At 33.9% G+C, this 25934-nt stretch overlaps 1 protein-coding gene across 6 annotated transcripts in view; it reads right to left on the reverse strand.

Moving 5' to 3' along the window:
• Piezo (piezo type mechanosensitive ion channel component) overlaps positions 1 to 25934 on the reverse strand; it is a 152302-nt gene that overhangs the window by 51215 nt on the left and 75153 nt on the right. For all 6 annotated transcript variants that reach the window (XM_085956047.1, XM_085956045.1, XM_085956044.1 and 3 more), the window contains exons 3-7: positions 8441 to 8536; positions 6871 to 7088; positions 6041 to 6164; positions 3586 to 3832; positions 1455 to 1614 (exon numbers count right to left, since the gene is read on the reverse strand). In XM_085956047.1, the coding sequence (XP_085812173.1) occupies positions 1455 to 1614; positions 3586 to 3832; positions 6041 to 6164; positions 6871 to 7088; positions 8441 to 8536 (845 nt within the window). The remainder of the gene's footprint in view (positions 1 to 1454; positions 1615 to 3585; positions 3833 to 6040; positions 6165 to 6870; positions 7089 to 8440; positions 8537 to 25934) is intronic.

The following is a 25934-nucleotide window of genomic DNA, read 5'->3' on the forward strand; positions in this document are numbered from 1 at the left end:
AACCACGCGAAAATTTGGTAACAATATGCATTTGCCACCGGTAACAGAATACTGCCCGGACCGCAATAAATGTGTGTTCAAATATCTTTCTCTAATTTACGTACGAGTATGTTTCTAAGGTTGATTCCAGTTACATACGTCCAAACACATATAAGGCGTCTATTTAAAAATACAATAAATCCACATACAGTCAAAATATAACAAAAAAGACATACAGTAGAACCTCAATTATACAAGATCATCAGTTTGTAATATTATAAGAAAAATTTATGATTTAGAAAAATATGTAGTTAATGAAAAAATGTGACTATTTAAAAAAAATGTCAAAATTTTCGTAGGATTTTGAGATAACATAATTAAATGGATTTATTAGTATTCGGACTTTATTCCCAAAGAGTCTGGATAGACGAGGTTCTATTGTATATTATATTATGCGTAAATTCACACAATATGAAATAATGATCTATAACTTTCAAATCTCCAATCAAAAATAAATAATTAATGATTAATAAAATGATACAAATAAATATATGACCAATTATATTTTGCTTATATTAATAGCAGACAAGGGTTTCTCAATTAATAAATAATTACATGATAAAAAGAACTTTTTATATACCACGTATTTAAATTTTCATATAAACTTGACAATTCTATGTATTAATAAATACTTTTTTTTGTACTTGATAGAAATAGGTACTGAATAAATATTATAGAATACTGAAATGTCATTTTGACATTTCATATTGATTTCCATAGTAACGCACGTATATATTAATAATTTCGTTGCTAGGACCATCCCCTTAGCAACCAATAATAGTATTTTACTTTTTACGGATTTCTTCCGAAATAACTTTTCATACAAAACAGAATTAACTGAAAATGAATTCAATTCTACTTAAAGATGGCTAAAAGTATTAAAAGAATGCATTGGCATCGTGTTCTGATATATTCTAAAAGTTTCAAATGTCCAGCTAGTCGGGAAGTTAGTTAAAAATCGATTGCAAGATTTGTACTGGATAAACAACCACCGGACAAACAAGAATACGAGCAAAGAAAAACGTGGTAAAATGGGCATATTGTTCTAATTTAAAAAAAATATGATGGATTACTTGAAACATGAAAATATCGTTTGCCGCTAATAATTGTGCATTTTACAGTATATGTAAATAGACGCTTCATATATTAATTGAAGAATTACTGAATTTGACTGTGCCGCGAGAGCATTACACTGGTATCTAAAGGGTTAATTTAGTAAATTTTATAAACGTTTATTTGTTTTAACTCAAAAGCAAGTAATATTTCAAAATTATCAATATTGGAATTTGACTTGCCAAATACACCACATGGCATAGGTTGAAATAATCTCAACAAAAAGCTTTCGTTAATATTACATTTATTAGAAAGGATAAACTCAAGTTAAAATGGCCTACATAGTGAAGGGTGGTGCATACCTGTGGTTTAAGTAACGCTGACGATTCAAATGCTATGAGATAGTAAGATAGCAGCAGTACGACTGGGCTAAGGAATGTCGCCCACTCCAACGGCAAGAATTGTATGAGTCTCGGATCACTACTACAGTCCATTTGGACCAACTGCGTAAAACCAAAATATCTGTAAAAAAAGGATCATGCATGAAAATGCACACAATATATAAAGACATTCATCTAACTAAAACTAATCACATACATGTCTAGTACATATCCATCAGTTTTGTTTACTGACTTTGTGACTTATGTTATGATCTGAGTTTGGATTAGAGCATTTTGTATTAGAACAGTTGGATGGATTGATAGCCATTGACTAATTAAATTCCATGCATTGATGCAATGTAAGATGGTGGCTATAGGTTATTGTTTACGGCTGCTATTAGCCTGTTTGGACATGTGATATTATGTACGTATGACATACGATTTAATGTGATTGTTTATTTAGATTTTCTAAAAACTGCGGACAATTATTCGTCATAAACGATATATTTTAATTCCAGAATATTTATACCATTACTTTGTTTACCACAGCGATTACCAAACTGGGAGGCGCAGAGTGGTGCAAAGGGAGGCGCGAAAAGTTTAACACAATTAATGTAGCCACAGGTTTGCAGTTTGCAAATGCATAGTTTATAAAACAGCCGCTAGTTATAAACTACACAAAAAAATAATCCTATAAAAGGTTGTTTGCAAACCTGTCTGAAAATATAGAGATTAATTTTATAACACCTCACTTCTATACTATTGTGAAGCGCGTTGGCCATCTCTCGTTAAAAATAACTTAAATAAAAGGGTCAAATCATAATGTTGAAATTTGAGACAAATTTATTTTGAACAATAATTTTGTTGTTAAACTTGTCTATTTGGTTGAAGTTAAAAAAAAAACTGAGTGAATAAATCAATGCAAGGACCACTAATGCATTCACTGATTTAGAAAGATAAAGTAAAGGTTTTCATAAAAAATTGGAGCTTGGAAATCAAAATTACAAAAAAAATAAGTTCGCCACGTTTCCACTTTTAAATGATTTCTACGCCAGATATATTGAAGCAAACAAAAATCTATTTGCTGATTTCTTGGTTAGTTTGCTAATGCACTTTTCACATTATTTTATTAATAGTACAAAAAAGTCACCTGCGGCGCTGCCTTGTTTCGGAGCTGTTAAATATTTTAAGTATGTGGATGTACGTTGCAATTTGATGTGATACCTATATGATGATTGATATACTTAAATGATAACTCCCGTGTATAATTTAGGAAACACTACATTAGAGCACCACACTGCCCTTAACCTCAGCGATAGGTAGGTGGGCCCACCAAAGGTCCTGGCGGGGAGCCGCTTCAAGATGTGGGGCCCATGGTAGAATCCATTTGTCAATGAACGATGATGAATTTGGATTGACTACTATTGAAATTGATTGTGCTAATAAACTAGCATATTCGTCGCATGAAAAATGAATTGATTTAAAAATTCATATAATATAAATAGTAAAACCTTGTTTTTTTTTTTCATTTTTGTATTAGTACATTGTTGACTATTTAGAAAGGTGTCTGTATTATTTAATGGAATAAAGGTGGGGGGGGGAGGCGCCAAGATTAGATATTTAGAAAAGGGAGGCGTAGTAACATAAAGTTTGGAAACCACTGGTTTACCACATATTTGCTGCACTATTCAGGAATTGATAAAAATAAAAACCCAATTGGGTATAAAATTTGCCGCGTAAAAAAGACGATTATAAAATAACTATCATTAAGTTGTATTTTATTAGTTTAAGAAAATATGCTATTTTTCATAAAAAAAGCACAATTCCGAAATCCCAGGGTTTTAGTATTTTCAATGCTGAGATTGCAAACCCTGGTCACTGTTCATAATCTTTGTTTTGATTTTTCTTGACTACTTCAACGCTGACTGTCAAGTTTCTGTGGGTTACACCCTTTTCTTCTTCTTTTGACCATGTCCCATCAAAATAAGATCATATGGGCCTCCACAGAGTGGAGGTTTGTATTAACAGATTGTGACACCCTTTTAGCTACACAAAATAATATTGAACCAAAATACATATTGAATTATTATAAAATAGTGAAAGTATTTTATACCTGGCTATTGGGTTTTCGGGAGGTAATATGTCGAGTATCCATTGTATCTGGTAAACAAATAGCAAAACTACATGACAGAAGATGATGGCCATGATGAATTTACAAATTATTGCGTAGGCCCGGGCTAACTCTTTGCCGTAAGCCCACCATGTGGCCCCCCCAAGAAAGGTGAGGTAGTACACGCCACTCAGTATGCTGGGCCGTAAACACCCGGCTACCATCAGCATAAATAATGACAGGTATTTACCTGAAAAATAAAATAATTTATTAGTACAGGCAAGCAGAAAAAGATATAATATCAACCGATCTGTGACATCCATGATATGTTAAGTTTTTAAATACAAGAAATATGGATACACAGAGATTTTCTTCGACGCAATCAAAATATCAGAAAATTTAAAAGGGGATCTCGAAACAGGTCAAGCAAGTCATACAATTATTAAATTATACTGAAATCTTAAAAGATGCATATTTCTCACAAATTGAGTAGATACCTATAAAACATAACCCAAAGCATAACAAATCCTTGCAACTAATATCAAAGAGGTCCATAATCCTAAATCCAATATACAATCCTAGATTCAATATAAAGTAGAATGCGCAATTGGGGTTATTAGTTTCAAAGTTGGTCAACTTCATATTCTGACATTTTGAGATAATCGCAATAAAACAGTCAAAACAGTTTCTCTTTCCAAACACATATTAGTAAAAAATATTAAATAGTAAATAGCTAAATAAAATGTCATTTAAATCAATCAATCGTTCAATACTATTTTACTAATTACGTAGATGGATTGGATATTTTATGAATATACATACAATGGAAAAGTACTTACTTCGAGAATAAGAATAAAAATAAAAAAATAAAGTAAAAATGGAGGTAAATCGACTTTGAAATCAATAACCTCAATTATTATACTACAGAGGGCACTAAAGCTAAATGGTGGATAGTGGCCGTACAGAAGTTGATAACACATGGAGTGAATATTTAGCATATAAATTCAGGATGAAGTTCTTTAGAGTTTTGTGATTTATGATATATATCATGGCCCCCACAAGGGGGGGGGGCTGACAGGTTTCTGATCTGGGGGCCCGGGCTCAGGAGGGGCCCAGCGAGGCCAGTCGACCAGATAAGTGAGATAAACACACAACACAAATTCGCTTTAATAGTAAAAAAAATTGTGCTATTTTCCTTCATCAATATTATTAAATTACTTAAAATAATATGGTTATACGATAAAATTTTTAATTGTGTATCGACACTCGACAATTCCTTAATTCAAATATCCATTAAAATATACCTACAACAAAAAACACTAAATATAGGTAGGTACACATTAATTTTACCGCGTACTCCATTTGGAAAACGCTACTGTAGAGCATCACACTGCCTTTATCCTTAGAGATAGGTAGGGGGACCGCCAAAGATCCTAGCATGGGGGCCCGGTTCCAGATGTGGGGGCCATGATAATTGAATACGTGTATTAATTAAGGCTCTAAGTACCAAAAACATAAAAACTGACATTTTTATAGAAAAATGTTCTACATACCAACGCCAATAACTTCAACTATAGTCTAAGTGCCTCAAGCAAGTCAAAAAAATACAGCAAAATAATTAAACCTGTCGACGTTGTAAGTCCGTTGGAGTGTTTTATTTATAATGGTGTAAGTAGCACTGCAGTGGTCAACGGCATTCAATATAAAATAGCTGACCATGGTGTGTTGACACTTGCGAGTTCTTAATACCTAAAATTATAGAGGCTGCCGTGATTGCTTCACACTGTAAAACTACATTTTTCAAAAGGTCTGCTTCATGAAATTTTACTGCAATGACTCGGTATTTTGTAACTACAGGCAATACTACTTTTTGGTACTTAGAGCCTTATTTAATACACGTATTCATTATATAATATAACATATCGTCGTTTCCATTGCAAAATTGAATATCTGCAAAATCTCAAGTTTTCAGGGGAGCATAAAAACAGTTTACAAAATGTATGGCACTTGAATCAATTCAAAAAAGGTTTTCATAATTTAATCGATAATGCAATTTTTGTAAATTGTGTTATTTTGCATGTGTGTAAAGGTGATTTTTGCGGTTTTAATTATACAAAAATGTCAAAAACGCATATTTTGCAGATATTCAATTTTGCAATGGAAACGACGATATATTATATACATAATTGTAATAATATATTCTTTTTAACACTACAATAGGTCATGAGGCCCAATGACAGTAGTGTAATCAGTAGTATAAGTGAAACAAACACAAGCTTTGAGAAAATCACATAAATATATTGTGACCTCACCGGGATCGAATCTGGAGTCTTATGCACTGGACTACGAGGCAATATGATACATCTTTGTTATTTTATACAATATTGATATTTTTTGTGTTATGTAAGCTGGCACATTTGCTTTTGAGGTTAGCTTTATAAAAATTATTGTATCTTACCAACACTGATGAGAAAAGAGTTTTTTCTTTTGGGGACGCTCGCTTGCTGTTCTTCTTCTGGCAAACCTTTGCAACACTTAAAACTAAGTATGTAAATACCAATTGATGATAGAAACATAATAATCTGGAACAAAAATAATAAAAGAAATATGGTTATAAATTATATAGCTATAGGTCAAGCTGTACCGTCACATCATGACAGTGTAGTTATATTAATGAGGATTAGCTGAACTATTTAACCTTTTTTAGCTTTTATGAACTGACATAAAAAAAAGTTCCCTTCTGAATCAAACCCGAGACTTTTTCAGCTTTTTCCAGTCTCTGGGCTGCTAATCGAAAGTATCCCCATATCAGAATCACACTTAATAGGGGTTTTCCCGATTTAATCCAAGCTCAATTATTTTTTGGGCATTAAGATTCTGTTTCTTAAAGTTTCGACAAAAATAAAAAACAGATTTCACATAAAGGAGAAAATAGGTTTTAAAGTGAAAAATAAATCCAAAAGACACAGCGCTAAGGCAAGGATATATCCAAGGACTAATATTCACCTTAGCAATATAGGAGGACCAGTTTTATATTTTGTTACAACCCCCCGTGCAAATAAACCAGCCACAGAATTATACAGATGTATAATTGTAATTGGTAGTGCATCAGCGCATTGAATTAAGATTATCTTGAATTATTATGTTTTTCATTTTGAATACCCATGGGTTTTAGAGATGGAATGTCAAATCTCTTGGCGGTACGGATTTTAATCGTAGTTATTCACATATTAGGCAAGTTCATAGATTTGGAATAACAAGGGTAACGAAATGTTTATTATTTATTACCTCTGGTCCAATCCAAATGAACACTGTCAAAGGATCGAGGCTGTCCAGCGGCACGATTCCTGTGTGCCGGAGCGTGGCCTCTGTGATGCTGCACTTGGTGAGCCACTCGTCGGAGATGGCCATAGGTAAGGAAGCAAATGTGATCTGCATTACCAGCTGGCTCAGCATCGTCAGGACACTGATGCAGAGCACTGCACGCAGGTAATGCCCCGTGTGACCTGAAAATTCATTTCAAAGAGGACATTCAAAAATTTGTCTACTTTCCACCATACTGACTCATTATATCCTAATTAGTTAAAAATAGTTTTGCTTTGAATTGAATCTCAGACTTCAAAGTTTAGTGATCTATCTATATCTATATTGGTTGTCTGTATATTTTGATAATAAATATTATATATCGTCACCGTTCAGGCAAAAGTCACCAACCCTAAAAACACAGTTTTGAGATATCGCAATTTGAAAGTTTGAAAATGCAGGAAAAATCAGATTTTAATGTTTTTAAGGTTTTATCTACATAAAATTATTTTCTCATGTCTTCTTAATAATTTCTTTGAGGTAATTTTACTTTTTGATGCTAATTAAAACATCTGGAAGGTTTTGAAGGAGGCAAGGTAGCTCAATTATGGTTTGGTGACTTTTGCTTGTTAATAATCTTAACAATGTTAGCCGAAAGAAGAATCAGTAAATCTCACCATCCATAGTATAGTGACTTTTGCTTGTATATTTATAACGAAGGATTTATTTTTTTTATATAGTCAATAATGTCTATTCACCTATAATGACTTTTGCTTGTTAAGATTTTATCGAAAGTCATTTAGTGAAAAACAAATAATTCGGATTTAAGCAAAATTTTACTAACTAATGTACCGTGGTGAGTTTTGCATCTTAAAGAACATAATTTTACGCTTCGGATGACATACTCAACTCAAAACTGCCATTTTCAGGGTTGGTGACTTTTGCCTGAACGGTGACGATATAATAAATAATGAAATAATAATGACTGATTAGACGGCTAACTTATTGTAAAAATTATAATTCTTTTTTTTCTTTCAACCATGTCCGATCCTAATAGGATCATATGGGCCTCCACAGAGTAGAGGTTTGCATTAACAGATTTTGTTTTTTACGAGAAATGGATGTCAGCCACTTGCTCAACCTATTAGGTCCAACCCTGACAGACACAAATTGAAAAACAATATGTGTACTTGCCAGACCCAGGATTCGAACCTGGAACCCACGGCGTTATAGTCCAACGCTTAAGCCGCGCGGCCACCGTGGGTACTATACTTCAATAATACTAATAATACAAAATATGAAAAACTACCTTCGATAGCAGTCTAGTGTATAGAATAGATGCACAGGGGGTTAAACTCGATAAGTAAGCGACACACTTATATTACATTTCCTTATTTTTCACATGGGACATTATGGCAAGGTATGGTGGAAGACATGCATGAAAAAATATATTAATAATATTTCGTTTACGGCAATTTACTTTTCCCTGCCACTGCTTAATACCTAACTAGATTTTTGCCGCAATTTAAAAACAAAAAATTATACTTTGAATTACCTTTTAAAGTCTTTGGCGTAGGTAGGGGTACAAATGGTAAATAAAACATCAGTAGAAGATATAGGAAGGAGAGTCCCATCGGACGAAGCATCACACCTGAAAATAAAGAAAGAAAATATAATTAATAATAAATCATTAAGGGTCGTCTATAAATGACGGACACGATTTTCGGTATTTTAACTCTCCTCTTCCCTCCAATGTTTCATTTTGTCACATTTTTTTTTTACTCTAGATTACATTAGTACCTTTTAAACTTCCTTATTTATTAAAAAAAATAAACAAATTCGATGAAAATGATCGATTTCAGTAGTGTCTTCAGGGAATATTCTCACAAAAAATGAGACCATATTTTGTTGGATTTGTGACGTCTCATTTTATACACCTCATCCCCCTATCGCCATCGCCACCAATCATCACATTATATAAGGCCCTCTTAGGACGTGATGTCGTATATGGACGAGCCCTTTATCTAAGAAAATTGTATTGGCACAATACCAAGATTGGGATTTAATTAAAATAATAATTGTTATATTATGTATACCTATACGTTTTTTACATTTTCATTATTAACGCGGAATATAAAAGTTGAAAAAATAGCAACTAGCTTTCCAGATTAATTGAACTTTTATTTATATTGCGCTTTTCAAGTGGCAATATTAAAGAGTCCACTGGGATTAAAAGCTCAATATGTTTACTTTGCCAAGCAGTATTGCTTTTATATTATGAATATTGTTTGATAAAATGGTAATAATGAGGCTTGACAATGAAATAATACGGTTCCGATTAGGAAAACAAATAAAGATGCACCAGTTTAATAAACGAGTCCATATAAAATAATTTTATCAGTTGGGTATCTCACTAGATATTTCGCTATCGATTAGGTAAATTCATTAATTGTAGTATATTAATTATATAGATTGCACACCGATCTGTACAGTTAAATATATCACGTATTTACAGCGAACTAAGTAATAAGTTCTAAAATTCAAATTGAGATTTAATTTTTTTTTATCGGATTTATGGATAGCATAGCATTATCCGGTTAATTACCGTTTAAAATGAAAATTGACCGCCAATGTGGAATGTTATACATACTCACACCCAATTTAGCAACATTTATTGAACGACTAAAATATTGCAATTAGCACTATTTCAATCCATTCATTATGTACCTAATTTAGCGCCAAGGTAAGTCTCAAGAGATAATGATTATGAATAAGAGTTTATCACCGGCATCTTTCAATGTACCAACGTACAGAATATTAATGTTTATATTATGGATAACAATTCACACTAAATGCCCATTAAGTGGTATATAAACGAGTGCTATAAAGTCCAAACTCTTTGATCTGGTTATGTTTTCAAACAATCTTTTAATACCCGCAGCACGGCGAACACAGGAGAAATATTTCACGGACCGGTATCAACCAGAAATCAAAACCAATATAGAAAGAATTTTATTTATTAAATCTTATGTTAGACTCCCTGGGCAAACTTTTTGGATGGAGGGCCAAATTCAAGAATTCAAAATGAGCGGCGGGCCGCAAGTAAAATACCATTTTTAGATATCCTACACTATTTATTATCACGAAAAATAAACATTACTAAAAAATTAATGAGAAGAATGAAACTGTTGTACATTTTTTAAAATTCGGGTGTTAATTTTGTAGTTTTTCAAAACTGCTTGTAAATGGGCATCGGAGACATTTGATCGTAAAGAATTTTTATTGAGGTTCATGATCGAAAATGTTTGTTCACATAATTATATAGGTTGATCCAAAAATAACGAACATTTTTCTTGCATAATCTTTAAGTTGGTCGAATTTGTCTGAAATAAGGGCATTGTAAAATTTGGAGATTTCTTCACGACGATGCAATTCTCTTAAATCAGTGTCACACTGCAGATCAATAATCTCAAGTTGTAGCTCTGTCGGTACACTATCAATATCTATTGAAAATGGATGCCCATATCATGGGCATTTTCCTTGCAACGCGGAGTTAAAAGTATTTAAATGTGTCACGATGTTCAACGTAGAAAATAGTGGTTATATAGTGTGAGACGAGACGCAAGGAAGACGTACTGAGATAATACATTTACGAAACAACAAATTCTTCAAATTTTAATCTATTCTCAATATTTTTTAAAACATTATAAAAAAGTTATTCGTAATCAGAAGTACAATTAATGATGGCGGGCCGCAAAAAAATACCCGGCGGGCCGCAGTTTGCCCCCCCCCCCCCCTGTTAGAGAATTACAATTTTTTGTTAGTGCAACATCTGCTGCTGCTTCTTTGTAGGCAAATTTGATATACACGGTTGCAAATTCGAAAGCATGGTGAAGGCTTTCGGACCTCGGACCAACGGTTGAAGAACACTGGTTTAAGAGTATAAAAAAGTATGTAAGTATTTCCCAAAGTGCCGTGGCGTGAAATCACTGCATTATTATGGTGGTCTCACTACCAACTGAACAGTGGACAAAAGATTCATACAATGTCTGTTTACCTACATAAAAGTACGTAACATGAATCGAAGGGTGTTTCTCAATATAAAGGGGGGTGCAGACCGAGGTGACGTTGAGAAGCTTTTCATTATGATGTGGTGTGTACCGAGCACGTAAACATGCGTGTGTTTTTACATTAAAACCTCGCCCTGCGAGACCTGTTGATTTTAATTGTGATTACACACTGGACAAAGGAGTTTTAGCAATCCGATTTTAATTAAAAATTGAGGCCAAAACAGAGTAATGTAATGAAAAGTGAAGGCTTGCTTTGCTGACACCTGAATGTATGTGGGCGAAATTGAATACACATACCTACCAGTGGGTCTATTCTATGCTTATCGACCGCTAAAGTGATAAAGTGAAAAATATTGTCAAACTTAGGGTAGGTTTGTATCAAAATATTAGCACTTATTGTAACAATTACACGAAGCCGGTTTTTATTGTTGCAATAAGTGCTATATTTTAACAGCACCTATCTTGCTGCTGTTAAAATATCGCACTTATTGCAACAATAAAAACCGGCTTCGTGTAATTGTTACAATAAGTGCTAATATTTTGATACAAACCTACCCTAAGTTTGATACTATTTATCAATTTAGTGTTCGATAAGTATAGAATAGACCCACTGATATTATAGAAGTGTCACTCATCAAATTTATTTAGTGACAGTATTCACCAGCTATATCTATTATCATCATAAAAGTGTCACCCACTATTTTTTCATTGACTCTACAATCAATCCTACAGATGTTTTTATATTGCATCATACTTTATATTTTAATACTAATGATAAAGCTAGACAGTGGTGTAATATTTCTAAGAAATCCAAATATGTTAAAAAAAAACCTTTTTCTATAAAGATGGAGCATAAATATTTGAATTTGGAGCAAAAAAGAACATCCGGTCTACTGATTGAGTTTTACAAGTGAATTTGCAATGCAGTTTCATTTGAAGATAACTTCACGCTTCTTTCCCAGTTCTGGGCCGTATAAACTAACTCAATATTATTTCTTGATACTTCACACGAATTCACTTGATTCATCAATCTACCAACGTCAGTCAGAAGGTTGAACGCTATTTTAACGGTACAATCTGTAACTGAATGAATAGTCAATCATTAAATGTGAGTGTTTTTTTCTACCTGTGTATCTATTTGTTCTGCCATCAGCAATCTGGTGCCATGCGAGTGAATGAGACGAATTATAAATTCACAATAATATGTATTCTTTTTTTTCGACCATGTCCGATCCTAATAGGATCATATGGGCCTCCACAGAGTAGAGGTTTTTATTAACATATTTTGTTTTTTACGAGAAATGGATGTCAGCCACTTGCTCAACCTATTAGGTCCATACCCTGACAGACACAAATTGAAAAACAATATGTGTACTTGCCAGACCCAGGATTCGAACCTGGGACCCACGGCGTTATAGTCCAACGCTTAAGCCGCGCGGCCACCGTGGGTGTAATATAATATGTATTAATAATTTATTATTTGTTTGTTTAGATGCATAGCTATACAAATTGTATTATTGTGTAGTTGACAATGTCAAGCTGCAGGGCTGAACCTAGCAGTGCGAGGCCCTAGGTATGTACTTATATTATTTTCCTCTCCAAAAATAGATAGACAAAAGGTGTTATTATCAGTGTGAATAATTCACATGAAAAAACTTTCCAAAAAAATATGTATGGGTCTATGTTATAGGAGTTTTCCGGACATTTTGATAATATAATAAAAAATACTTACCCAATCAAGATGACATTTGTATATTTTCTTTTTTATCAACAACATATTCATGTTAATCGTGACTATTCAAATGTGAAGCTCAAGCTCCTTCAATAATAATTAATTAACATATAAAATGGAAATGTCTTGTACTATAAATATTGCCCACAATGCCAATGAGGTGAGCTTATTTTGAATGTGTTATGTTTATTTTATAGTGTTCCCAAATTTATTAGAAACATGTCGATTTCGATTTCTCACAAAAAAATATGATTTTACTGCACCAGGATCCCGCGTTTTTATGTTTTAGATTTACTCAAATATTTGATTAAAATTAAAAACTAATTTTAATCAATTGTAGGGTGCGAGGCCCAATTGGGCCTAATCGGTCCAAACGTGCTAAGACCGGGCTTATCTAACTCAGTGGACAAAATTGATCACGATCTTTAAAAATACATGAGGATTGTTCTATATAAAATACATAATTTTGAAAACACTTCTGAAGAAATAATAATATATAACCAATAGAAAAAATCTTTTTTAAAAAAAATACGACACCTAGCAAGAATTGAACAAGCGTCTCTCGGGATTTGCGCCCACGCACATCAACCACAATGCTATAAATATCATATCTAATTGCGACATATGGCTCTTACAATACTCTCTGAAGCGCTTTCCAAATTGAGTTACTATTGGCAATCGGCTTTTGTATTTTAAATCAAAGTTGGTATTCATTACTGTAATTACTAACCGACGTCACGGATTACTCCAACATTTTTCGTTGTAACTTACATGAACTTGCTAATAATTTAATGAACTATTCTATGTCTTTAATTTTATTTAAATAAATTATCGATAGCATTATAATTAGTTGTCAAACATTTTCCACGGGTGTAGGAGTGGGTACATGCTATTAAAACATTAGCAATAGGTACTTCAATACTTGGCCACGGTAATACAGCATTGCAATGTATGACAAGGTTGAAATGTATTCAGTTTAAAAGATAATTGACCATCAAGTACTTCACAGTTTTAAGGTTTATAATTTCAGAGAATTATTGTGATATCGTCCATCATTGTGTTACTGCTGTCCTTGTCAAGTATAGACAAATGATTTGTAGCAACAAGCAACATGGGCACGCGAAAAATCTGCACGCGACATAATCAACGTAACAATGTGACCTATCTTGTATAAAATTTAAAAAAAGTTTACAACTAATTTTACTATGTCAAACATGGTTCATTTTTGACCTATACCTACTCACGTGATGTGCCGCTAATATAATATACTTACCTAAATGCTATTAATGTTTATCGCATACCCAGGCAGTGCAGTCGATCTAAATAAATTATTAGTTACTCCCTCGAGGACTACATTTTGCAGTCGATCAGCCCCATTTGGAGACGACGATAACGACTGAAATTTTGGTAGATGCGGCCCGAAAATGCGATTGTGTAAAATTTCTCAATGTGTTATGTCCAGGGAACAAGAAACAATGGGAAATGGGTTGCCTTCTGGGTGAGCCTGTAAGGTTTAATTCTTGAGTGTAGATAAATATGAAATAAACTCAAACACGTGCTTAAGATAATGTTATTTTTGATAGTTATGTCTGTATCATAACATGGATTAAAGTTTGTCATGTAAACGAAATGCCCATTAAATCTTGGTTATATATGAGGACACTCGACGCGATTTGTGTTTCTTGCGTTTTATGGCCTGGTCGTCAAAAAGTAGCAGCTCTTGTAGTCTAGCGCGTAAAGCGCTGGCCTTTCCATTGGGGGTTCCGGTTTCGATTTCCCGTGAGGTCACAATACATATTTTTATGTGATTTTCTCAAATCCTGGGTGTCTGTGATTGTTTCACTTTTATTACTATACTACTGTAGTGCTAAAAATAATATATATTTTATGCAATTATCAAAGTATTAAACCGAATCCGGCTTCAAACCCTTGATCCATGGAATGCTCTCACATGTAGATATATCTTATTAATATGTTCGGTTGTTACATATGATGTAATTATGTAACATATCAACGACGGTAGAATGGTATCAGATTTCTGTGGCAGCCTAGGCGACACATTTACTGTCCGACAACAAGAACTCGTCGATAACCGGAAGTCGCTGTAGTTGCACATATAAGACTTCTTAGTGACTTATCTGTCATGGCGGCAATGCGTATTTAAATAATGTATCCGCTCTCTTTTTGAATGCGACTCCTTTTCTTCATCGCAATAAACTAAAAGGTTACTAATAATAATAATTACAATATCACTTCTGATCGTTTTAAACATACATATTATTATAAAAAGCATCATATTATGTAAATTAATAGATCCGTACACCACGGAAGCGTAACATGAAATAATAATAAATTGAGGGGTGTTGCTCATTTGAAAACGGAAGTGCGATTAACTGCAAAGACGGGGCTCGTTAGTTCACAGTTTTAACACGTGGACAAGAAGTTCTTATTCGACAATAGGTGTTGGTATTGTTACTTTATAATGATACTGACACTATAATGCCAGCGCTCCATTGGCGAGCCAAAAGTCCGAGGACAATAAATCGTCCGATTTGTCTATGCTCTGCTACTGATCAACGAACGAATAAAAAAGTCGAGCTGTCAAAAGTCAAAAGTTGCGATTATCGTACAGTCTTTCGATAATCCTATAATTTTGTGTTATGTATTTATATGTAGACTTGCATAAAATCATATAGCAGCGAAAACAACACAAGTTTTACCTCTTTTTTTGTGAATTTCATAAATACAAATGAAAATGTTTAAAACAATTACAGATTTTTTTGCGGTTCGAATAATTGCGTATTAATGTCAAATCGAATTTGAATAGCGATCGACGGACGAAGTCTGAAAACTCGGAGAGTAAAATATCAAACACGTTTGAAATCCAACGAGCCTGGTCTGCGGATTAAAAAGTCCGCAGATCTGGGGTGCTCCACGCGAAAAAAAGTCCGAAGACTGTAAATCGTCTGACTAGCGTGCCGGCTTTACAGAGAGATTTCGTTGTGGTCACAATGCCAGAAGAATCTTAGAAACAATGCATACCTATTATGAGAGAAACCAGAGGGAGGAGGAAGATGAGACACGAGACATAATATATTAATATAAATTTCCAAAATTATCACCGGTAAGCACGGTCAACTTCCCTAGTAATTTAAATAAATTGAAGTAAAAGTGGTTGTATAATTATAATTAACAAGAAAGATCTTTTGTACAGTCTATTTAAGCGTCATCAATAAAAATTGCGTGGGAGAAAAATGTGTACAATTCCACGACAAAGCGAATTAAGTCTATGAGGCGCTTCACGTTCTACAATGATTTATTTTCGTAGCCGTTGTTAAAATGCGAAAATCTGGATATATTGATGGTAGTAAGCTGACATTACTAAAATAATAATATTATTTGAAATCTATGTGACCTACGACGTCTACGTAATGTTAATAATTGTGTGTTGTAAAGGCGTGGTGTTGCCATTCAATTTCAAGATTGGAAGAAAGCCAGCAGAATTCAAAAATAAATATTTAACATATTATTAAGAAAGTTGTTCACCTCTTTCTCTTAATGCAGAACAAACATAATATATTTATAAATAATTACGTAAACATGTGTATGTACCAGGGAACACAGAATTAATGGGAACTGAAATACCTAACGGGTGAGGAGTGACAGGCAACCGATCTCGAGTGTGGAATAATATGCGATAAATTTAAACATGTGCACTCGGTTTATGCACTGACGCTCATTCAATATTGGTATATTTGAAGGTTACAACACACTATTGCACGTCTATAATGTGTATTTCATTTTCATATGACACACACATTCAAAAGTCACTTAGCAGATGAAATGGCAGCGGGCGAGTGCACAACCACTGGATAGATGCAGTCGTACAGTGGTATCAGTTTGTCCAGGTGACGCGTGTTTCGCCACGATACGCCGCGAGTGCAAGTGGACAGCTCAATGAGGATAACTCTGTATCTCGGCCACGCTCGAGAAGTGACACGCGGCGATTACATGTGGACGTCTCAATGATGTCACATGTACCTGGCATGCGCGCGAGTCAAATCGCGCCATCTGGACAAGGTCTAAAGAGCACTTATACCTTTAGGGGACCCACCCTAAAAGCCGCTTTATAGACGAACTCATAAAGCTTGGTGAATGTATGTAGCAGCGAAGAACTAGGGACCGAGAAGAGTCGAGGGAGCTAGAGGAGGCCCTCGCCCAGTAGGTAGTGGATCGATCCTGGCAGATGATGTTGAATATATTACATATTATTTAACATTGGTATAAAACAAGTTCCTCATAAGTATCCGTCGATTATAATAAATTGGTAATATTGACCTGTGACCACTATGTAAACGGCATAAAGAAAACGACTGCCAATTCCTTGCCAACTCTTTTTTTACAAAACAGCGTTTTAACGGCATCTGGTACCTAGCTATTATTAAAATACAACATGTTCAAGAAGATAGTACACTGTAATAAAGAATCAAATAATGCTAAAATCTCGTGAGAAACAAATAAATAAAGAGAAGGATTTTCCTACCGAAAAAATACTTTAAAGTATAATATGTCGCATAAAATGTACATGTATGTCGCATATCTACTGTCTACTAACTACTCTTCTCCACTGATATTATAGTATTATATCTATTGAAGTACCGATTCCGGTGTTATATATTTGCAAGTAAGTACCTATCGTAGTACCAGGGAACACAAAGATAGTCCGTTACCTAGTTGGTGTCATTGTAATAAGGTACGATTCTATATTGTGGAGAAATATGGGATAAACATAACACATGAAAACTAGTTGATAGCGATGTTACTACAACCGACATGGCTATCGAGTTAAAAGTATCATAATATAGAATATAATATAATTAATATTATCATTTTACAAAATAAATACTGACTCAATTAATAAAAAAATATGCAAAATCGATTATATTACATTCTAATGTTGTTTTTTAATCGATAGCCATTCAAGTAAATGCTAACTCAATTAATTAACTCGCGTTCAATATTGGTAATATTTGAGGACATTCAGGGGCTTTTATTTATTGCGTTTAATGGTTTACTCCTCACCAAGTCATAAACCAAAATTGCCATTAAAGTAGAGATTGAAAGAGGATAATTTACGTAGGTAAACATTATAAATAAATATATGAATTAAACGGGTCTAGGACGATTTGGCGCCGGGACAGCTGGACGCCACGCAATTCGAAAATAAATAGACGTTAGGTAGGCACTTATACGTAGTTTAAAAAATAGTTAATATTATTATTTATATTAAAATTATCATACGAGGGTGGGTCAATAAGTCCTTAGAAAAGCCGACAGGTGGCGCGACTAGTACTGCAAGCGGTTTGTTTTCATGCAGCGGCACTACCGATTCAGTATGCTGCGAAGTTTCAATCAGATTTGTCGGGTTGTTGTGTGTTTCTCGTACATTTAAAAAAAAAATTTGCTTGTGGAAAATGGAAAAATGGAAAATGGAGAAAATTGAGTTTAGAGTTGTTATTAAACATTTTAATATAAAAGGGTTAACAGCAAAGGAAATAAAAAATGAGTTGGATTTTGTTCACGGCATATCTGCTCCTTCACTTGCAACTATTTATAACTGGTTAAATGAATTTAAACGTGGTCGTACATCAACAAAGGATGAACCACGCTCAGGACGTCCTGTAGAGGTGACTACACCAGAAATGATCAATAAAATCCACGATATGGTGTTAAGTGACCGAAGATTAAAGTTGAGTGAGATAATTGAGGTTACAGGGATCTCAAAAAGTAGCGTCATTTGTATTTTACATGACAAATTGGGCATGAAAAATATTTCTGCAAGATGGGTGCCGCGTTTGCTCACAGTCGACAATAAACGCAGTAGGGTGGTGGCCTCTAAAGCCCTGTTGTCGCTCATGCAACGCAATCCGGATGAATTTTTTCATCGCTATGTGACTGTAGATGAAACATGGATACACCACTATACTCCCGAGACGAAAGAACAGTCAAAGCAGTGGATTGCGAAGGCAAACCATGTCCAAAGAAGGCGAAAACCGTAAAATCAGCTGGTAAGGTTATGGCTACTGTATTTTGGGATGCACGTGAAATTATTTTTGTTGACTATTTGGAAAAAGGAAAAACAATAACAGGGGATTATTATGCATCTTTATTGGACCAGCTAAAAAACAAAATTGAAGAAAAACGGCCTCATTTAAACAGGAAAAAAATCCTCTTTCATCAGGACAATGCCCGTGTTCACACATGTTTACAATCAATGGCTAAAATTGAAGAATTGAAGTTCGAATTGGTCGACCACCCACCGTATTCGCCAGATTTAGCCCCCAGTGACTTTTTCCTTTTCCCAAACTTAAAAAAATGGCTAAGTGGACAACGTTTTTTTTCAAATGAAGAAGTCATCGATCGGACAAATGCTTATTTTGAGGACCTTCCGAAAACTTATTTTTCTGACGGCTTAAAAAAAATTGAGAAACGTCTAACCAAGTGTATTGAGCTCCAAGGAAATTATGTTGAGAAATAAAAAAAAAATACAAAAAAAAAACCTGTTTTAATGCTTTTTTCTAAGGAATTATTGACCCACCCTCTATTATGATTTAATTGTTCGTGAGAATTTACATATGCACACGTATGCACAATGATTTAATCGTGCATATGTTTAAGTTCCAACGAAAAAATATTTTTTTTTATTTTTATATAAAGCCTTAGGCATGGTAATTCTCAATTTGCAATTAACAAAACACTATGTTAAGAGTAAAATGAATTGAAGTAGATGGAAACTGATTAAAATTCATCGTCTACGTTCTGTTTACATGTCTACGATAGTGCGGCGTCCAATTGTCCTGGCGTCCAGTTGTCCCATTCCCAGATTAAACTGTATCATATTATTCATATTTCAAGAAGTAATATCGGTACGATAATGAATCAGAATACTAGATATAACATTGAAGAAATCAAGACGAAAAATGTCCATGTAACAACTTTTTCAGAAATACTATATTTTTACACCTTTGTCCTATCAGCATAGAAAAAGATGGCTACACTCTACAAGTCTAGACTGATCGGAAGTGAAGTATTTTGATAGTACATTTGGTCACTAGTGCAGAACTATCCAGATATGATTAACGTATTTCAAAGAATTCTCATGTAGATACAATATGACTTATATGACGATTTGCATTATTATCTCTATTTCATAGAGTTATTTGTGCAAAACACTTATGTATAAGTATTTGGAATAGGATAAAATTTATTCAATTTTAAAATACTCATTTCGCAATCATTCAATCTAATCTGTTATTGTATTATGATTGAATTGATTTTTTAAGGACACGCATAAATAGTATTGCGTGATTTCTAAGCCATGCGTCCATAACTAATAGTGACATAAGAAGCTAAAAGCAATAAAACATGAATGAAAACTATAACATAATTAAGAATTTGAATTATAAAAACATTGTGTTTCTCAATCTTCATCCATTTGCAATTTAATACTTTGGCAAAAAGATCAATGGACAGTCTGAAAAGCACAGCAGTTTGCCAACATCGGTAATGAATATTATGGCTTATCATAATGATAAAAAACACATTTTTACTGTTTGTAAAAAATAATATAAGTCATAGTTGGGTCTTTACTTAACACTTCCGGCCAAATATTACCGCAAAAATGTAAATTGCATCCAAAATTGAAACTCTAATGCATTTCCAACATACGTGTGTGCCAATGTCTCGAGGTTTTACGTGGTTGTTCAAGACATTCGCGTGCCATAAGTTACCCCGACCAATGAACTGACTGCCGACACGTACGTACGTATACGTATAGTAGGTATAATATAGTATTATTCAGAGGGTTGGAGCAGACCCTATTTTGAGTTGCTCCGCTCCGGGACCTAATACTTGCTTCAGCTCCACTCCAGAGTCTGCTTCGCTCCGGGTAAAAAGTTTTAATAGATATTATATGTATACAAATGTTAAAAAAAATAACTAGTTTTGAAATAAGGTTTATTATTCGTCCTTTTAATTATTAATTTCTATTAAACAAAACCGACAGCAAATCGTCTTTCATTATCTGCATCTCCTGTCAAAGTGAGGTTACTTATCACTCGATAGTATTGCCGTATTTCAAATAATTCCAGTGCTGCAAAGTGTCAAATATAATATTTTCATTGGATTTTATGACGAAAACTTAATACTAATAAAAAAACATCCGGAGCAGAGGGGCACTATAAATTTTCGGTGCTCCGGTTCCGCTACTGCTCTGGGTAAAAAAAAACCCATTGCTCGATTACCCGCGCTCCTGCTCCGAGATCCGCTCCAACGCTCTGGTATTATTTCCTATTTATGACATAAAATAGTATTGTGCGCAGCTCCGTTTAACATTCACAGCTGATCGAGCCAGCAATATTTTTATCGCATCTGTATACCTACCGAGTAGCTAGCTGCCACCTTATCAATGTATGAATGACTCACCGGCATATTGAGTCTTAAAAAATTAACTTAATTTATTCTCAATTTGACCAAATGCGGAACATTGCGGCCTACATTGCATCGGTAATATGGCTCGGCGGGCAAGACGCGAAGTCGATCAGTCCAGTCCACCTGGCTTCGCGTCGGCGATTTAGGTAAGTAGTAATTTACTAGAATTATTCGTGGCTTTATGTTGTCCTTGGAGAGGACCTTAACACTGAATTATTACACATTTATAGCTGAGAACCGCATCGCCTCGACTAATAGCTTTTTTGTCGTGTTTTTGAATTTATCGAGACGACCGAAACATTATCAATTTTATTTATTTTGCATTACCTGTATTGTGGGCATTTCAGATTGTCAGTTCAGAACAATAATCCCCGACTATGTCCGATGCTAATAAGATCATATGGGCCTCCACAGAGTGGAGGTTTGTATTAACAGATTTTGTTTTTTACGAGAAATGGATGTCAGCCACTTGCTCAAATTATTAGGTCCATACTCTGGCTCATACATAAATTGAAAAACAATATAACGCACTTGCCAAACCCAGGATTCGAACCTGGGACCCTCGTCGCCATAGGCCAATGCTTAAGCCGCGCGGCCATAATAAGAAAGTAATTACAAAAATAAAATATAAACGAGATGTGAATATAAAAGACAGTACAATCTATTCCCTATTTGAATTATTTTTAAAGCTACCTTTGCCTAAACAACGTGTTAAGGGCGTTTACGGTCCATTCTTTTTCTGCGCGGCAACTGGTATTTTTTTTTAAACCAAAAACAACTTTGGACGGAATTTTCATCTTCCGTGGAAAATTCGATGGGATTGGAAGGGGAAAATTTGGACGTATTTCTGCAAACAAGATCCAACCCACACGTATAGCAATCTGAAAAAATTCAATATTTGAGAGACAATTGATTTAAAAAATATGTGTGATTATTTAATTTAAACATCTGGTGGGAAAATTAAGTAATCAATTTTAAATCCAACAATGAATTTTCTCAAAATTACACACGTGTGGGTTGGATCTTATTTGCAGAAATACGTCCAATTCAGGATGCGCTAAAATAACATTGGGTCGAAGTTAAATATTATGGTGTTCCTAGGTTTTTAAAATCCATTGGCACGCCACCGGTTATCACAATTATTTTTCTAGTTTTTTAGCCCGCCACCAATTTCATAGTAGGTACCTGAGTTGAGACTAATTTAACAATGAGTGCTTTTTATTAGGTGAGTATACAATACACATCTTTTATAAAGGTACGATCCAATCTCCTTTCAGCACTATAATAATATATAATACCAAATTACGTAGAGCACAAATTCTTGGATAGTATGGCGATTAGGGTAAGATTTATTTTATGCGTAGGTATCCTGAAAACTTTACCATAAAATGTAACTAGACTTTAAACAGCCTTTATCGTACTAGGAGGAAGGAGTAGGAAAACATAACGATTTTGCGGGTTCGGACTAAAAGAAAAATATCATTATGCAGAGTAGACATTTTACTAAACATACCATTACATAAGTAAACTAAACTTAATGCATGAGCATCTGTAGTTAGTGGTATGCTAATGCAGCTAATGAAAGACTCACAGATCAAACATGACGTAGGTATTAAAAATTATTAATATGAAAATACGTGTAAAATGGTAGATACACGGTTTTTTTTATTCGGAACGCAAAATATATTGTTGTATTATCGATGCTTTTAACGAAACTAATACAACTTAGATCTAAGTGTCATTCTGAAGATGGGTTCATAACACGAAACTACTGTCAACATATTGCACTCAATTATTGTGGAATTCAAAAAGAAAATGTTTTAAAACCATTTAATGTGATTTCACTAAATACATTGTTACAATCATTAGTTTGATTTCAAAATTGCATCTTTTGATATTCAAGTCTAAAAATGAATATTTTGTTAACAAAATAAAATCAATATCAATGCGTCAGGTGAATTCTAAGTTCTAAGTCACATTTGAAATATTTTACAGAAGAATTCTTTGAAACAGCCTACTTCAGTTATTTATTATCAGTGACGTCCCGTGGGGGTAGGCAGATTGAGCATCGCTTGGGGTCGGCAGTTACTCGAAGGGCGGCAAATCGAGGAGAATCATTTGGTATAATATATAGACATAGCTAAAATTATTTTGTTAACATGCCTACAATATGTGCTGTGCTGTGTATTGATAAATTTAATGGTACAACCAAATGTGAGTAAAATATCAACCACATAGAACCTTAGACTCTTGTGATTTGGGTATATTTATTCGGTTTTTATATCTAAATTTAATTTTGTATGTATTAGTGGTATCTATATATTTTGTTAGTAATATAGCCATACAAGAGTTTATTAGATATTGAATTCATGAACGGATGATACAAAATACTGTATAAAAAATGAGGCGTCATTTTGTCTAGGGCCGTCACTGTTTATTATTTATATAAGCAAATATATGTACCATTTTTTCCATCAATAATCCTACTAAAACATGATGCCAACATTTATCCATAAAAATAATAAATAATATGTTCAATAAGTTTTTTCAAAGAACTATCTTGTAAAATATAACAAATGTGAGTTAGAAGTAATAGTTCTGCATCCTGAGTATTATAATTAGCTTAGTAGGTATTATGCAGGTATCGGAATCACTAGTCTCTAGTGAGCAGATTGTTTTCGAAATAGGCGAATCTCGTGGATCTGATGGACACGACATGACAATGAGGAAGAGAGAGGTTCATTGACCCAACCTCTGCCGCGGTGAATCCATTTCAGATGGGCGTTTTTCTACCATTATTGTGGGCATGTTGAATTCCTAGTCTCACTCACTTCTGTCCCGGCCGCGAGGCATTCCGCCGAATTCAGACGGAGTGGTCGTTCTATCACACTTCTCCCGCTTGTAAAGGTCGTCTATTTATGCAGTATGATAATTAGGATCACTTAATTATAGTAAGCGAGTACTAATAAGCAGTACGACATGAATATGCAGTCAGTGAATATGAAACTGGAAGATTAACCGCAGTAGAATCAAACTAATGCTTATTATTGGACATTCAATTGTATAGCTAAACTACTTCATCAATAATTAAGATTACAAAATAACCCATCAGTGACGTGTGCTAGTGGATGCTACTGGTAAACACGCATTTATCTACTTACTATAACTACTTGATACATATTATGCACTTAAGGTTTTATAACTAATTGAATCTTGACGAACAGCCGTTGAAGTATTTTTTTAAATATGTAATATTAATAATATAGATTAAAGAACCTTCAGAATATTATGAAATCCTACCTAAGCCAGCCGGGCCGGGTTTAATCGAATTTAAAAAACTAAATAACATTATCTGTAATTTGTATTCTTAGTTCTATAAAAACAAATATTCTGATAGTGATAACCGAAAAGGTTTAGTGTGCACTATTTTTGTCAGTTCTCCACAGCCTACCTCCACTCTTCGGCCAATCGTTAAGCTAACGTTAGTATAATATCATCGTGACACATGAGGGTTGTATTTTGGCCCTATGAAAGTGTCAGTTTAATAATTAATATTGATATTTATTATAACATCGAAAACCGATAACGTAGAATCGAATGATATAAAGCCACACGCACACGATAACTTGAGATAATAATTGTGAGTGTGACAGGCCGCAACAACTCGTAGGTAGTTGAGCATCCCACCAGTCCAGTGGTTATAACTTAACTGCAGGTATGGTGAACGTGCGTGAGAATGTTTACGGATTCGATGAGGCGCAGTAAGGTAATATACAAAGTATAAGCCTATAAGCGGTAGTCGGTCAGTCGCACCCGGTCATGTGCGGACGTTTCATACAAATAGTATGGAAAATGACGTCCGGAGCGTGAGGTTACCATCGGTGGCTGTGATTAGTGGTTATGTCTGTGTAAAAATGTAGATTTAAATCGATCACTTCAATATGTTTTATACTAAAAAAACGCTTTATAGCGATCAACGATTAGAGCATCGAACAATTCGTAAACCAAATCCAGACCTTGTAAAAAATATCATTATTATTTTTACTCTACAAAGCATTATTTTAATGTTATAATTAAATTCAAATTTATAAACTTTCTCCAACAATGTCTATAATAAAAATATCGTCTGTGTTTCAGGCGGCTTTGAATTTCCAATGTTGATACAATTCAGACGCGTTAATCCAAAATATCAACTGAACGCCCATCCAACGGAAGTAATAAAAGGTGAATTATGGCGTTGCAAATGAATTGGGCGAAGAAGGTGTGCGAAAATCACTTTTCCAGACAACATTTTATGATTCAATCCAAGGCACAAAGCCTGTAAATCTTTTGAACATTGTTTACGACCTTAATCCTAAATCTTATTTACACAAAATTATGTTCAATGTAATTTTACTTTATATTGAATACAGTTTAATTACCTACTATTGTAACTATTTCAGATCGATGTACATATAGGCATTTGAATATAAATAACACAAGTTTTAAATTCTAATTCATTAGAAATCGATTTTAGCAACCCTGGTTTCGCCATTGGATTAATTCAGGCTAAAATATATCTAATGGAATAACAAAATTACGAATTGTAATTGTGGATATTATTAACTACTTTAAGTAGGTAATGGTATTTTTCATGTGTTCTTGACATTTTAACGATTAAAATAATAATTATGTAAAAAATAAATGAATTCATTCAACGAACGCACATTTTAATAGTTTTTTTTTTAATAAAAATCCTTTTACTGACTTTAGATACC

This window comes from Rhyacophila brunnea, unplaced genomic scaffold, assembly GCF_057557595.1.
Source record: "Rhyacophila brunnea isolate RB1 unplaced genomic scaffold, BYU_Rbru_1.0 scaffold_5, whole genome shotgun sequence".
NCBI lineage: Eukaryota > Metazoa > Arthropoda > Insecta > Trichoptera > Rhyacophilidae > Rhyacophila > Rhyacophila brunnea.